The sequence below is a fragment of the Taudactylus pleione genome, unplaced genomic scaffold (assembly GCF_031769625.1).
Source record: "Taudactylus pleione unplaced genomic scaffold, aTauple2 ptg000184l, whole genome shotgun sequence".
Classification (NCBI taxonomy): Eukaryota; Metazoa; Chordata; class Amphibia; order Anura; family Myobatrachidae; genus Taudactylus; species Taudactylus pleione.
The window spans coordinates 12,730,070-12,746,716 of NW_028284586.1; the positions used below are offsets into that span (position 1 = coordinate 12,730,070).

The window sequence follows — 16,647 nt, forward strand, 5'->3', positions numbered from 1 at the left end:
TTGTAGTTCCCCCAGTAGTAGTAGTCCCCCCCAGTAGTAGTAGTCCCCCCCTTGTAGTGCCCCCAGTAGTAGTAGTCCCCCCTTGTAGTTCCCCCAGTAGTAGTAGTCCCCCCCTTGTAGTGCCCCAGTAGCAGTAGTCCCCCCCTTGTAGTGCCCTCAGTAGTAGTCCCCCCCCTTGTAGTGTCCCCAGTAGTAGTCCCCCACCCTCTTGTAGTGCCCCCAGTAGTAGTAGTCCCCCCCTTTGTAGTGCATTATGGGAGAGACGTCATATGACATCATGACGTCTCTCCCATTGCCCACTGTGGGAGCCGGAAGATGGAGCGGCTCCTGCAGTGGGCACAGCAGCAGCTAATGAGTCTGACAGACTCTCATTGGCTGCTGCTTACAACAAACACAGCTGCCAGAGCCGGCGGCTGTGTGTTTGTCACTTGTGTAGCGCTGACCGAACTCCATCTGGTCAGCGCAACGCACGCTGTGCAGTCTGTGCTACAGTGACACAGACTGTCCCGGCCTGCATGACGCTGCGGCCCGGGGTGCACATGGCACCCTGCCCCCCGGCCCAGCCCGCCACTGGGGGGATGGGCTGCACAACCTAATTACAACATAATCAGAGATGCTACCATGCTGAGACTTGTAGTTCTATTGCAAAAAAAAAAGGGGGAAGCTGATGCACACGCTAATTACTAAGAATAATAAATATAAAAATATATTAAACTATCAATTAACATGGTGTTATATAGAGGTTCTTAGTACCTGTTTGGCCAAAGATGTTTGCCCACCTACCACTTCACGGTGACCTCATCAGGAGGATCCCTAACATCCCTAATACTGACACATTGTACATAGTGATGTATTCAGAAAGATGGCACTGCGAAGGAGCTAACAAAGATGTTGGCACTGTGCCAGATTCTCTGCGCTCTTCTGTGGAGTAATCAGCTAGGCACAGGAGCTGAACTGGGTGGAGTCTTAGAGGGAGGGGGCAGAGCCTTGAGAGGGGAAGGAGAAGGGAGAAAAAGACAACAGTATATCGGTGGATGTTTCTTCCAGGGGAGGAAGCAGCCATCATGCCGAGACTGAGGAAAGGGGGCTGGTGACAAGTACATGGGTGTTGGCCACGGCTTATGCAAACTCTGGCTGCCACCAGTGTTCAGTAAAATAAGGACATCAGAGACATCCTTATTATTGTGCTGGTAGCCTCAGTGCCATCCCCTCAGGTGCTGGCACCCTAGGCATCTGCCTAATGGTAGTGCTGGCCCTGTACACCATCCATATTAATGCTACTTCAGTCTGAGTAGTTGCCAGGAACCAGTGCCTCTTTGATGTTACTTGTTACTGGTAAATTAACTGCCTTCTCATGAATATACAGTGGTTAGCTCTACTGCCTCACAGCGCTGGGGTCATGGGTCAGTGGCAAATGCAGGATTTCCAGAGGGGGGTTTCCAATGCTTAATTTTAGAGCGAGTGTGGCCTGTTAATGAAGTGGACAGAATTAGTACTTAGTAGAAAAAGGAGGGGTATTTAACCCCCTATTGTTCCTCAGCACACTGAATAGTACTTGCAACAATATATGAAGACTATATGGTCATAGAAATTCAGAGATATTAGTTGCATGCATTTACAAATACATGGAAAGCTGCTAGGCGTCGTCACGGCTTCTCTGTCACTTCTCTAGCAGCTTTCCATGTATTTGCAAATGCATGCAACTAATATCTTTGAATTTCTATGACCATATAGTCTTCATATATTGTTGCAAGTACTATTCAGTGTGCTGAGGAACAATAGGGGGTTAAATCCCCCTCCTTTTTCTACTTAGTATGACCCCTCCCTTTCATGCACCTGATTAGTGCTGCTAGATTTTTTATTTTTTTTTGTTAGAATTAGTACTTAACCAGCTTTAATAAGCGTCATACAAAGTGTATTGTGTGTATTAATTCCAGCATATACAGGACCAGTGATCACAGTAACCCATTAGATGCGTCAGTGGGTCATCCTGCCTGAGCTGAATGTATGTATTTTAGATGTGGGCACCATTCCAGACTATTGGAGTAAGTCCGGGAGCCTGGAGGAGCAGCAAAAGAACCTAGAACTGCCCTGGACATATATGAACATATTGGGCTCTATAGCAGTGCATCTCTAACAGTGCATGTTTTCCAGATCTTCTGGTTGGTGCACAGGTTATTTATTACTGGCTGATACATGTTAAAAGATCCACAGGTGGTGCTAATTATTTCATTTGTGATACTAAGAACATGCAGCACTAGTAACAATCTATTATATTACTATTTCTATAGTGGTCATGGTGTGGGCTGGGGAGGGTTTCCAGGCAGACTGAAAACCCCCTGCGTTTGCCTATGTGGGTTATATTTTGACAAGGGCTCTATATGTGTGTGTGGTTTATATGTTCTCCCTATGTTTGTGTAGTTTCCTCCAGGTGCCTCTTCCTCCCACAGTCCAAAAACCTACTATATACTAGTGTGTTTGTTGGGTGGGAAATGTAGACCGTACGATCCCCAGGGCTTAAGCACATCTTGCTTTAAGGGAAAGGCATCTTGCGAAGGGTGAAGACCTCAAGTTCTAAAGGTCTTGTCATCTCTCTATGCGTACTGACCTAACATAAACCTTATGAAAAGAATACAGTAAAATAAGGATACAATAAAATTCAATTGTGATATGTATTGAATTGAAACCCGTAAAATCACAAATTATGTTTTTGTAATTGGTAAGATGTTTATTTAATAGGTGACCGATGGTGTTAGTGGACAATGCAGCAAGGTGACAGCCTCGGCCCAAGCGGATATTTTCGTTACCTTCTAGGGGCACATTCCAGATGGATGACAGAACGTGCGCTACAACGAGCTGTAGTCTTGATCTAAAGGGAGTTCAATTAAAGTTTCAGATCATCAATTCATAGGAAGAATTAATCATTTATATTTTAACAATAGTGAGAATACTCTAAAAATAACAGCATTGACAGGGAAATTGTACCCAGAATACAATTCCCCAAATAATTGTTACGCAGAAATAAAATGTCATTACAAAGATTAAGCAATCAGAGTTTTAGTTATGTAAAAAAATATATTTTTTTTAACCCCAAGTGTTAAATTGTAATCCAATGGGATTGTGTTATACAGTATAAGAAATCTGAAACAGACAAATCTCAGGTGCACAACTCCAAATTATTAATAATATATAAATGCAACAAAATTTAGCAATCAATAGAGGTTTTTAGCATAATCATGGCCAAGGTTATGGCCTACCCACCATATCAGGTAACCTCTTTAGGGTAGGTCCCTAACATACTAGGGTTCAAATCCAGAGTGCAGGACCCCCCAAACTGGCGCAGCCAAGCTGCCCCAGGGCACCACCAGAAAAGAAGAAAAGTGCAGTGTAAAGAGATAGTTAAGAGCAGCTGCATATAAAGAATTAAAATAAAAAAGTGAAGTACATACATATTAAACACACAGTGAAGGGTTAAAATTTGTTATAAAGGAAAATGTGTTAATATATATTTATATATATATATATATATATGACTGAATTTTTTTTAAATCAAAGGCCCGCATCATGTAGCCAGTGAGAGCTGTGAGAGCATATTTTACTACAAGGATAGCTTAATTCTCAAATATTATAATGAATGACTAGATATTATATTTTATTGGAATTTATCAGTTTTAACAGGTTGATCTGGAGGATCTTTATGCTTATGTTCACGTTTTATTATTTTTATTTAATTTACAATTACAATGAACTATCTATCACGTGTTTTGGATAGCCAACAAAATAAATCTGAACTAATCCGTACTTGCGATAGTTTTATAAAAAAGAACAGAGTAAAACCGAACCCACACATCGCTAATGATAATGCCAATGCGTCTTTTCTTGTTTTTGTTTTTTTAGTATTTTTTTTTTCTGGTTGTGACTAATGGCGCTCATTGTTTATATCATTCTATCTTATGCCTGTATCCCCCACACTTATTGTTTTATTTTGCCCCTTTTTTGTACCCTCATGTTCTTTTTGTCTGAAAAACGACTAAAGACTACGATTAAAAAAAAATAATTATATTGGTATGACAAAAAGATGTATAAATGCTAGGACATTAGGAAAAAATAAGTAGCCACAATAACACTGAAAGCACTTACCTCAGGTACTGCCAGGTGCTTTCTTGGCTTATGGACCATGGCCTCAGGTACTGCCAGGTGTTCTCTTGGCATAGGGACCACGACCTCCGATACTGCCAGGTGTTCTCTTGGCATAGGGACCACGGGGGGCAATTTATGCATCACACCCCTAGAAAGAGAAAAGAGACACCATTGTACCTAAATGACTCCATGAGAACATCAATTATATAACCTTCCTAGGATGATTCACTTCAGTGGGACATTGTCCTTCTCATTTTATACTCATCAGTTATTCTATATTATTATAGAGAAAAATAAATATATTACAGTGACATTTTAAGTAAAATGTAATATGCTATATGATAGTTACTAAGATGCAAAAATTATATGAATGGGATCCATAAATATATATATATAATGGTATATGATTAACATTTAAATAGAATAAGCTAAATATTTTATTCGTATCTATAAATTACACTATTGTCATTATGTTAAATTTCTATCCATAAATCACATTGTTACATATTGTTCATGTGACATCTGCACAAAGTACGTGCATGCATCTCATAAGCACAATGTCCCCGGAACTGAGCCTGTTGTCCTTCCAGTTCGGTCCTATAGAAAAGAATACAGAAATAGTACAGTTACTATTGTCTCTGGTATATGTTATTCAATGGATTATAGTTATAAACAGGAATGGGCGCTGTAGTTAAAAGGCGAAAGATTGGAATGTACAAGAAAAGCAGCTCAACCAAAAAGGAGGTGGCTAACCTCTAGAAATATGGAAACCGAAAAACAAGATGTTTGGGAGCGCAATATGATTCAAATAAAAAGCATATTAATAGCAATTAACTCTTAGATGTTCCTCTAAAGCATATCATTAGATTAATCATGTTAAACTAACATGTTGATTTGACACAATTAAAATCAATAACATAGTAATAAAACACTATTTGAAAATAAACAATAAATATGTAAATGAATTGCAGATAAAAAAGTCACTTATGGAATTCATATGAGTTAACCCTTGATGAACCTCCTTTGGTTCTGAATGAAATACACACGTGGTAAATAGCTAAATGTTGGTTTAAAAGTTTCATTCATAATCATAGAATTTGATATAAATTGTCATTTCAACCTTAATAAAGTCTGTGTATCCATGTTTGTATTCCTCCACAATGTAGCAACATGGGTAACTAATATCCTGTTTGTCAGGTAAGTGAAAAGTACCTGAGATCGGAGTTGTCCCAGCTGGGTATGGTGGATGGAGGGCAGTGTCCGGATTGCCACTCCGACAATGTGAGCTGGCCGCTCCTTTAGATCTACCCTTTCAGTGAGCTCAGGACACAGCGGGACATGGTACGGTTGCTGACCGACTCCTAAACACATCATTGCCCAGAGTGTAGTGCTCAGAAGTCAGACCACCACTCATGTTATACGGGACGCAGATCTAAAGGAGCGGCCAGCTCACACTGTCAGAGTGGCAATCCGGACACTGCCCTCCATCCACCATACCCAGCTGGGACAACTCCGATCTCAGGTACTTTTCACTTACCTGACAAACAGGATATTAGTTACCCATGTTGCTACATTGTGGAGGAATACAAATATGGATACACAGACTTTATTAAGATTGAAATGACAATTTATATCAAATTCTATGATTATGAATGAAACTTTTAAACCAACATTCAGCTATTTACCACGTGTGTATTTCATTCAGAACCCTCAAGGGTTAACTCATATGAATTCCATAAGTGACTTTTTTATCTGCAATTCATTACATTTATTGTTTATTTTCAAATAGTGTTTTATTACTATGTTATTGATTTTTACTGTGTCAAATCAACATGTTGTTAGTTTAACATGATTAATCTAATGATATGGTTTAGAGGAACATCTTAGAGTTAATTGTCATTAATAAATATGCTTTTTATTTGAATCATATTGTGCTCCCAAACATCTTGTTTTTCTGTAAGTATAAACCACTATTAGTTCCTTTTGTTCCCAGGTCAGTCCCTTCCTTTGTCTAATCTGCAATCTAGTCCTGTGCAATAGACACTATTCCATTACAGCATACCCCAAGGCAGACTTTTTTTTACTTTTCAAAAAAGTAAAAAAAAAAAAAAGTGAAGGTTTTTATTTTTATGGTCAAAAAATGTACCACAGATAAAATATTGGACAGCTGTAAAGACCAGCATATCTACACACCTCCCAACCTTCCAAGCATGGTAAATTTTGGGGCAGCTACAATTTGTATGTTAGTCCACAACTATGATAAATAGAACCCTCTAACTTTTAATTTTATGGTACAAGAATACCTGGAGGATGAGTCTCAGCTGAGCACTGATTTTTCTGGTGCCCTCAGGGATCTTGTGGGCCAGACTCGCATGGTGCGCCATCACCTGCAGGAATAAGGGTGGACAGCAGAGAGTCACTGACACTGGCACACTCAGAGTACACAGGGAGACAGGAGAATATGGATTAGTAACAAGAATGACCAGGATACAATGGTGGAGTATTCCTCAAAGAGGTGGAACAAAGAGTATATAATGATAAAGTTTAAATAATCACAGTGTCACACCCTGCACCCATATGCGTTAATACTTACCCCTCCGAAGTCCCGCGTCAGGCTGTAGTGCTGGACTAAACACCTGAAAAATGGCCACCACGGCTATTTTTCCAGCATTTTACGCATGCGCACTAGGGGAATCACGGGGAAAATGTCAGATGCAACATTTTTCTGGTGACCTGCGCACACTCTAGTGCCCAGAGTCTACAGGTGCAGCGCTGAGCGCTGCTAGCTGCCGGACAGAGAGGAGGGGGCCTGGACAGAGATATCACACAGGCCCCCTCCTCTCTAGAAATGTCCCTGCTGAAAGCACTTACCTCAGGTACTGCCAGGTCTTTTCTAGGCATAGGAACCATGGCCTCAGGTACTTCCAGGTGTTTTTTTAGCTTAGGGACCACAACCTCAGGTGCTGCCAGGAGTCTCAGCTGAGCATTGATTTTCCTGGCACCCTCGGGGATATTGTGGGCCAGACTCACATGGTGCGCCATCACCTGCAGGAGGAAGGGTGGACAGCAGAGAGTCACTGACACTGGCACACTCAGAGTACACAGGGAGATCGGAGAATATGGACTAGTAACAAGAATTATCAGGATACAATGGTGGAGTATTCCCCAAAGCGGTGGAACAAAGAGTATATAATGATAAAGCTTAAACAATCAGCTTCATTTTTATTTATGTAAAACCAATATATATATATATATATATATATATATATATACAAAAAAAATACACTTCGAGGGCGCAAGTGTTGCGCCCTCGAAGTGTATGTTTTTGTGTATTGGTTATTTTGCTCCCACTAACAGGGGAGCTATTTGAGGTGCTGCACTAGTTAAAAGCGCATTTTACACATATATATGAATATATATATATATATATATATAAACTTCCCAAACCCTAGTTCACATATATTTTTCTAGGAAATGTTATTAAAATTTACATCTTGAGAATGTTTAAGAAGGGAGGTTATGAGAGATATGTATCAAGCCTCGGGAGATAAAGTATCAATCAATCAGCTTCTAACTGTCATGTTACAGGCTGTGTTTGCAATATTTAGAATCTGATTGGTTGGTACTTTTTCTCTCTCCTATTTATGTCTCCAAGGTTTGATATATCTCCTCCTAGGTCTGACAGGAAGAGGGTAAGAATATGGGAAGAAGGTGGGAAGGGTAACTACTCTCACATCCTCAAGGGCAGTATAAATTAAAAATAAATAAATTTTAATATTTTATTACAAGAATAGCTTTATTCTAAAATACTACAATAATGACTAGATATGTTATATATAATTTGAATATATCTGTTTTACTAGTTTTATCTAGAGGTTTTTGTCATGCCTTTGTTCCCATTTCTTAGTTATATATATTTAGCTTATCTTATGGACCTGTCCACTATCAATTATCTTTATTTCATTTATAATTATAATGGACCATGTTTCTTCAAGGCCATTTGTACTGCAAGAATCCTATTTTTCCTTTCTCCATATTGTGTAGAAATTGTGACACTTGCGGAATAATATAAGATGTAAATGTCAGTGTAATAAGCATTACATTGGTATGACACAGAGATCTATAAATACTAGGACATAAGGAAAGTGTAAGTAGCCATAATAACACTGCAAGGATTTACCTCAGGTACTACCAGGTGCTTTCTTGGCTTATCGACCACAGCCTCAGGTACTGCCTGGTGTTTTTTTGGCATAGGGACCACAGCCTCAGGTACTGCCAGGTGTTTTCTTGGCATAGGAACAATGGCTTCAGGTACTGCCAGGTGTTTTCTTGTCATAGGAACCATGGCTTCAGGTACTGCCAGGTGCTTTTTTGGCTTATGGACGATGGCCTCAGGTACTGCCAGGTTTTCTCTTGGCATAGGGACCACGACCTCCGATACTGCCAGGTGTTCTCTTGGCATAGGGACCACGGGGGGCAATTTATACAGCGAAGCCCTAAAAAGAGATAACAGACACATTTGCACCTAAAGGACTCCATGAGAATGTAACAATAGCTATGGTTAATACAATATAACAATGTACCCATCGCTAGATATTATGGTGTATAATATGGTTAACATTTGAATAATGATATCTAAAAAAATACTTCATAATTATCTATTCTTATCTATAAATTACATTAATTTTCATTATTTTACATTTATATCCATAAATCACATTGTTACATGTTATTCATGTAATATCTGCACAAAGTACGTACGCAGAGCTTCTCTTAGGACCAGTGTTATTGGAAATGGAGGCTTTATCCTTATGGTCCTTATGGGCTGGCTCTATGGAAAAGAATACAGAAATAGTACAGTTATTACTATGTCTGGTATTGCTTCAGTTAGTCAATGGATTATAGAAGTGTAAACCCCTATTTGTTCCTATTGAAACTGGGTCAGTCGCTTCCTTTGCCTAATCTGCAACTGTAGGGACCAGCATATGTACATATCTCTCAATCATCCCAGAACTGTAAATTGTGGTACAACTATAATTTGTATTGCTGAGATAAGAGATGATACAGATTGTTAGCGTACAACTATGATAAACAGAACTCTCAATCTTTTCATAAAAAAAATCAAGAATACCTGGAGGATGAGGGTCTTTCAGCTGCACTTTGTCTTCTCTTGCAGCCTTAGGGATTTTGTGGGGGGCACAAACACGGTTCCTCTCCACCTGCAGGAGGAAGGGTAAACAGCAGAGAGTTAGTTACTGGGCACTGGCACACTCAGAGAAAATAGGGAGACAGGAGATTATGGATGGGTAACCTACGTGTCCTCACACAGACATGTAATATCACATGTGTAGCTTTTATGACTGATTGAGCCTGTAGTATATCTTTTTAACATATTTTAACTGGCAGCTGAATTTCTAATAGAAGGTAAAAGATCACATTCCAACCAATCTTCAAATAAAACTGATTTTGAATGTTCCTAATGTTTGTTTTATTTAATAATAAATCCCTTGTTCCACCACAGTTATACCCAGTAACACAGATAAATATGCCGTTACCCCTTGGGGGCTGCTCACCAGTGTTTTGATGTGCTTGCACAAAAAAAGAAAATATAACCTCGGCGCTTCAAAATAAGATACAAATAATAAATAAATAAATAATAATATAAAAAATATATACTAATTTTAATTGGTACTAATCCTTTAGCTGCAGTATTTTATGGATGCTAGCCAATTTCAAACAGAAAAATAAATAAAAATTATACTGCGCTTTAAGGATTACCCAATGGCAATAATAATCAACAGAATATCAAAAATAAATGCCAATTTAGTATAATAAAGGAATAATAAATAAAAAGCAAAATATTTTAATTAAGGTGTATATCACATAAATTACATACAGATGAAGCACAATAACACATTTGACAATAAAGAAATATCTCATTTAAAGCGCTTATGAACTCATAAACAATAATAAAATATCAAATATAAAAAATCAAATAAAAAGGAAGTGCCTTACTTTAATATAGTACAGCCGCGTCCGGCTGGTAGGAAACAACAAAACAATATTAATATAAAGAATGAGTAATAATCATTTGCCCTCAATATAGCTTCATTGCTATAACCACAAAAAATAAAATGATTAATCCAACTATTGAAGATGTTATTGTATTGATTTGTATCCAATGATGTGGTTAGTTTTAAGTTAAAATGTCACAAGTTCTTTGTAAGGTGATACCACTTGTAATTAGCAGCTTTTATCATATGATCCGCCACCTATAAATATCTCTATATTGAAGACAATCCACAGTCTATTGTGACAATGATATATATCTCTCAAAGAAAAGACAAAATAGTCTCACACTGTGTGATAGGTAGTACCGGTAGCTATTTCTCCCACTCAGCATAGGACAAAGCCTTTGATACAACTCTCTGTTTAGTTGTCAGTTCTTTTATCCATAGGTTTAACCTTGCATGTAGCCTTACAGGTGTAGGGGCCACACCCCTCTGAAGAAATCCAAATGGAAGAAACGCGTTAGGGTTTGTTATTTTTTCACCTGCAGAGACCAGTGTTCCCAGTCATGCAGTGCGCGGGTGACGTCATGACGTCACCCGCGCGCTGAGGATCCAGTGCGGCCGCGCCTGCTGGATCATATTAGATCCAGTCAGCGCGCAAGTGAGAGGGACATCCCGGACGGCGGCGACTCAGGTAAGTAATGTACTTGCACTGCAATAAGGGGGCCTGCATAAAGGACACTGCTACAGGGGGGGCCTGCATAAGGGGCACTGCTACAGGGGGGGGGCTGCATAAGGGGCACTGCTACACAAGGGAGGCTGCATAAGGGGCACTGCTACAGGGGGGGCCTGCATAAGGGGCACTGCTACATGGGGGGCCTGCATAAGGGGCACTACTACAGGGGGGCCTGCATAAGGGGCACTGCTGTCAATGTTAGTTAAAATAAGACCTACCCCGAAAATAAGCCCTATGGTGTTTTTTGGAACCAAAAAAAAAAATAAGACAGTGACTTATAAGAGATACATTGGTTTATCGCTTCCAACCTTAACAACCTTCTTAACTAAACTTAACTTAATAATAAATAACGACACGGACACAAAGCAGCTTGGCTAAAAGGTCACAGCTTTTATTTAATAATTAATTAATTAATTCAATTAACCTAACCAAGGTAGCAAGAGACGCTGCAAGCTCAGTTCTAGCTTTAAAAATACGAATAACTCGAGGGATGACTAAAACGACCCTCCTATAGACGCACTTACGATGTGGGGTTCTCGCTTCCCCCCTGAGCCAATCCAAACGCCTCCGTACAAAAGCGTTCAGGTCCCCTCGTACAGAGAAGGACAAATTCGCCACGCACCTTGAGGTCAAGTGCCCCCACAACGTTCTATTGCGCCACATGAAGCCACTGAGCTGCAGCGACCTCCCGCCTGCTGTGCCTGCCCTGATGAGGGAAAAAAAATTCTTATACGAACATTAATTCACGAACATAACAACAAACATGAGGGTGGGATGGTGGGTTTCTTGAAAAGATCACAGCAAAGAGGCTGACCACAGGCAGAGCCCTGCCCTATATAGCCTAAGCTAACCACTCCTACAAGAACCCCTGAAAGGCTGAAAACCAACCTCCTGACACACTGACATACCAAGTCACCTGAGCCAACAAGCCTGTCAATCAAAGCCATCAGCAGAAAAACCAGTTCCCTTATCTTCGCTCATACTTAGGCAGTCTTCGCTTGTTATAAGAGTTACATTGGTTTATCGCTTCCAACCTTAACAACCTTCTTAACTAAACTTAACTTAATAATAAATAACGACACGGACACAAAGCAGCTTGGCTAAAAGGTCACAGCTTTTATTTAATAATTAATTCAATTAACCTAACCAAGGTGGCAAGAGACGCTGCAAGCTCAGTTCTAGCTTTAAAAATACGAATGACTCGAGGGATGACTAAAACGACCCTCCTATAGATGCACTTACGATGTGGGGGTCTCGCTTCCCCCCTGAGCCAATCCAAACGCCTCCGTACAAAAGCGTTCGGGTCCCCTCGTACAGAGAAGGACAAATTCGCCACACACCTTGAGGTCAAGCGCCCCCACAACGTTCTATTGCGCCATATGAAGCCACTGAGCTGCAGCGACCTCCCGCCAAACCAGGCAACAAAGGAAGACTGGCCCGCCACCAAGAAAACTAATCTAGAAAGGAAAAAAGATCTTTGATGAACAGCCCAAGGCCAAGGGCATTTAAATGCACACCATCCGGGCGAAAATAACGATCCAGGTCACCATTCAAAAAGCTGTGACGCACAATCACGCCTCCCAAAGAAAGCACATGCCGATCCACCGCTACATTCACCTTCTTTCTCGTTCTATCCACTGCCGAGTAATTCCGGGCGCCCCTCCAAGTTAACCGAGGAAACATTTCAGACCAAACAATACGAACTCCTGGCCAACGCATTCGCACCTCCTCCAATAAACCACGCAACCGCACAATCAACTCCACACCTTTCAGCTGACCCACATCATTACCACCAATGTGCAACACCAACCACTCCAGCACTCCCCAAGAAGCCACAGATGAGATCATCAATTCAAGAACTGCCTCCACACGCAAACCCCTGACTCCAATCCATCTCACGCTACGTCCACCAAGCAACAAACTAGCACGTTTGGCCAGCCCATGCTTCTCTGCCCAAAAAACATAGGAATGACCCACAAACCAGACCTGTCCATCTTCCTTTGTAGGTGCTGAAAAGGAAAAAGAAGCCTAACTATGAGAAACTGAAGGAAACCACCACCACGACACAACTTATGAAAGAAAACATAGCAACTAACTAGCAGGAATGGGTAAAAAAAAAAAGGGGAAACAAAGAACCCGAGTGAAGAAGAAAAACTAAAAAACCCTACCCGTGAACCAAAGTGGTCAAATCATGGCTCCCGGGGGGAAAAACAAAAAAAATCCCTTCACACCCCCAATTATTGAACGCTAGCCGTTCATCAATTGGCGGGTAAACAATGTTTTCGGGTTAGCAAGGAGCACACTAGAATTTATCGCAGCGACCATAAGACCTGTAAGCCGCAGATTTCCATCTACCTACTTGTTGAATAGCTGCAAGCGAAGCCCCCGCTAAAGCTGCGCAAGTAGCTGCCCCAATGCGAAAAGAATGAGTCCCAAACGCCAAGACGTCTAAACCTAACTCACCTAATGCGCGCTTAAAAATAGCCGTAAATTGGAACCTAGTAAGGGGTGTACCATCAACATGCACCAGCCACTGTGATCCCCCATATGGGCGCACACCCATGTAGGAGGATGTCAACTTAACGGGGCACACTAAATTGCTGTCCTGACGATGCAGAGTAACCCATCTACCTCTTCCTGTCTGATCTGTTTTGGAGAATCTTAATTTACATAACACAGAAGCATCCCTAATGACAACATCCGATAACAACAGGCTGGAGGAAGCCAACTTTTTACTAGTCGCCACTAACTCACCAACGCGGAATGCACCGTAAAATGCGGCCGCAAAAGCCAAACTGAAAAGCGCCACTTCAAATGAATACAAAGTTACTTTTTCTAAAACCGACAGCAGAGACTGCAGCAACTGTTGATCCACCGGCCTGCGTGAGTCGGCGCGAGCGGGTCGCTCCCTGGCCCAACCTTTAAGGGCTCTCGTTAACATAAATGATTTAGTAGGGTCGTAATGACCTTTAAGTTTACAAAAGAACGATATCCCCGCAAGCGCCGCGACAACGGAAGCCCTGGACCGGCCCTCTTGATGTTTTAACCATACAAAAGACGAAATCAAGTCCTGGTCAGACTTACCCTCCATGGCAGGCTGGGCGCAATAAGCCCGCCAATCCTGCCAGGCCGACGAGTATGTTCTGAGGGTTGACGGTGCAAGTGAATGCCGCGCCAAACCTTCTAAGCCGGCCTGATGATCTGCCATACAAACGAGGGGCAAAGTAAACCTTCAGGAGAAGAAAACGGGGCTAGGGAGCGGAAACGCGCAAACTGGAAACGGGACAATGCGTCAGAAATCTCATTGGCTGCGCCAGGGACATGGCACGCCGTGAGACTAATATTCGACTCCAGGCAATGCAACAGCAAATGACGCAATAGGCGCAAAGCAAAAGGGGAAGACGTTCTCTGGCTGTTAATGGCGTGTACAACACCTAGATTGTCACACCAAAATTTTACGTGCCGGTTGCTCAAGCGATTTCGCCAAAGCTCGACAGCGACCACTATTGGAAATAATTCCAAAAGTAATAGGTTGCTGGTAAGGCCCTCGCTGCGCCACTCTGCAGGCCACGGGGCGGCGCACCAGTCCCCATCAAAATAAGCCCTGAAGCCAGATGACCCAGCAGCGTCAGTAAAGAGCTGCAACACCATGTTGGCCACAGGGGGCGAAGGCCAAATGCGTTCGCCGTTAAACTGAACTAGAAATCTGGCCCAAACCCGTAAATCATCTTTAATCTCAGCTGACAGACGGATGTAGTGGTGAGGACGGAGTACCCCCGCCGTGGCCCTTTCAAGTTTCCTGCAAAAAACCCTGCCCATCGGGATCACCCGGCAGGCAAAGTTGAAGGAACCTAACAGCGATTGAACCGCACGCAATTTAACCTTATTAGCGGACAAACAACACGCCACCATGTCCAGTAATTTTAACACCTTGTCTTGGGGAAGTCGACAACAACCTTCTAATGTGTCAATCTTGATACCCAAATACGACAAACGAGTACAGGGACCCTCCATTTTATCCAATGCTACTGGCACTCCTAGAGTCCGAAAAAGCGCTTGAGCGGAAAAGAGGAGGTCTGCACAGACGTCGCTCCCTCCTGGACCCATAAAGAGAAAATCGTCCAAATAATGCGCTACCCCATCCCGACCGGTACCGGCCCGGATGCACCAGTGCAAAAAGGAGCTGAAACTCTCAAAATAGGAACAGGAAACCGCACAACCCATGGGCAAACATTTGTCAACAAAATAGCCAGTGGGCAGACGAAAGCCCTTATAGCGCATAGCTTCCGGATGCAGCGGCAGCAGACGAAAGACCGACTCAATGTCGAGCTTCGCCATCAACGCTCCCTGACCAAAATGGCGAACGAGGCCTAGAGCCTGGTTGAATGACTGGTATACTACTCTGCATGCTGACGCTGGTATGGCATCATTGACAGAAGTGCCCGGAGGGTAGGACAAGTGCTGAATTAATCGGAACTTGCCTAGAGCCTTCTTGGGAACAACACCCACAGGGAAAATGCAGAGATTCCGCAAGGGGGGAACAGGGAAAGGGCCTTCTATCCTCCCCAACAGAACCTCGGCCTGAACTTTGGCGTGCAAGACTTCCGCATGATCTAAGGCTGAACGCAAATTACGCTGAGCGCAAACGAATATAGGATCCGAAATGGGCAAACAAAAACCTGTTGTGAAACCTTCTAACAAGAACTTAGCCTCCTCGCGAAAGGGGTACCAACCTAACCAACGGGAAAGAGCCTCCAAGCAAATAAGGGATCTGGCCTTAGTTAGCGTTCTTAGTTCCTTCGGGGGGGTCGGATAAGTTGGCTCCTGGTGCCCGGCGACAGTCTTTGGCCGGGTGATCACCACTGCAGAGTCGGTAGGAGTGACGAAAGCGACACGAGGCGCCTCTGGTGCACCTGGAGTCATTGAATGCAAAACATTTGCCTCTCGCCGAACCCGTTGCCTCTCGCCGAACATCTGACTTAAAAGATGTCGAGGACTTGCGTGTCTGAAACCCCTCGTGAGGGGGGCAACGGTTTTACGACACCTCCAACCATACCTCCACGTCCTTCATACCAAATGGCAGGACGCATCTACCTTCGTGCTTCCTGCGAAATTGAACATCATACTCACGCCATGCCACACCCTTGGAACACACGAACATGTCATGCACCAAAAATATATATTTCAGAACATTGACGTACCCTTCAACCAGGCATTAAAATTGCAAAAAGCCTCCTCGCCCAATCCCCCAGGTTTCTTTGCCTTCGCTAAACCTTTCTTAGTTTCCTCTGTGAGGGAGAAAAAATCCACAAATTTTCCTCTGCGGATCTTTTCCCGAACGCTTTTTCGCAATCCGCGCAGGATCGCTGTGTTCGCACAATGCACGGCATCCGAGCCCGGTTCAGGCTCCTCGGGCATTGCTGCCTCGACCCTCTTGCTGCTATTATCTGTTTTCCTAGCAAGGCGGCGCGCAACCAACCTGGCGATTTTTCGCGGGTGCGCAGGAGAACCAGAGGAATGAGAAGAGGAACTGGAAAAAGAACACGAGGAATTAGACAAATCACACTCACCATCCTTTGAGGGACCCGGAACCGAGCCATCCTCTTCCGCATGAGGAGAAGCCGGGGTTGCTTCGGGACGATCAGCGATAACAGCCGTACTAGCTGAAGACCCTTCTGTCGCGGATCCAACTGCAGCCGCCGTACCTGAAACTACATGAACATGGTGAGTCACAGGTAACGAGATCTCAGGCAGCGGGGC

General features: G+C 42.7%; 1 protein-coding gene across 1 annotated transcript; it reads right to left on the reverse strand.

Moving 5' to 3' along the window:
- Positions 1-13,189: 13,189 nt before the first annotated feature.
- Positions 13,190-14,095, reverse strand: LOC148519749 (uncharacterized). Its single transcript, XM_088476133.1, has one exon. It carries the CDS (start codon positions 14,093-14,095, stop codon positions 13,190-13,192), a length of 906 nt encoding a protein of 301 aa, XP_088332259.1.
- Positions 14,096-16,647: the final 2,552 nt, after the last annotated feature.

Excerpts from the sequence above, each read along its gene's own strand:
- LOC148519749 (XM_088476133.1), bottom strand. The coding sequence starts at position 14,095 with ATGGCAGATCATCAGGCCGGCTTAGAAGGTTTGGCGCGGCATTCACTT.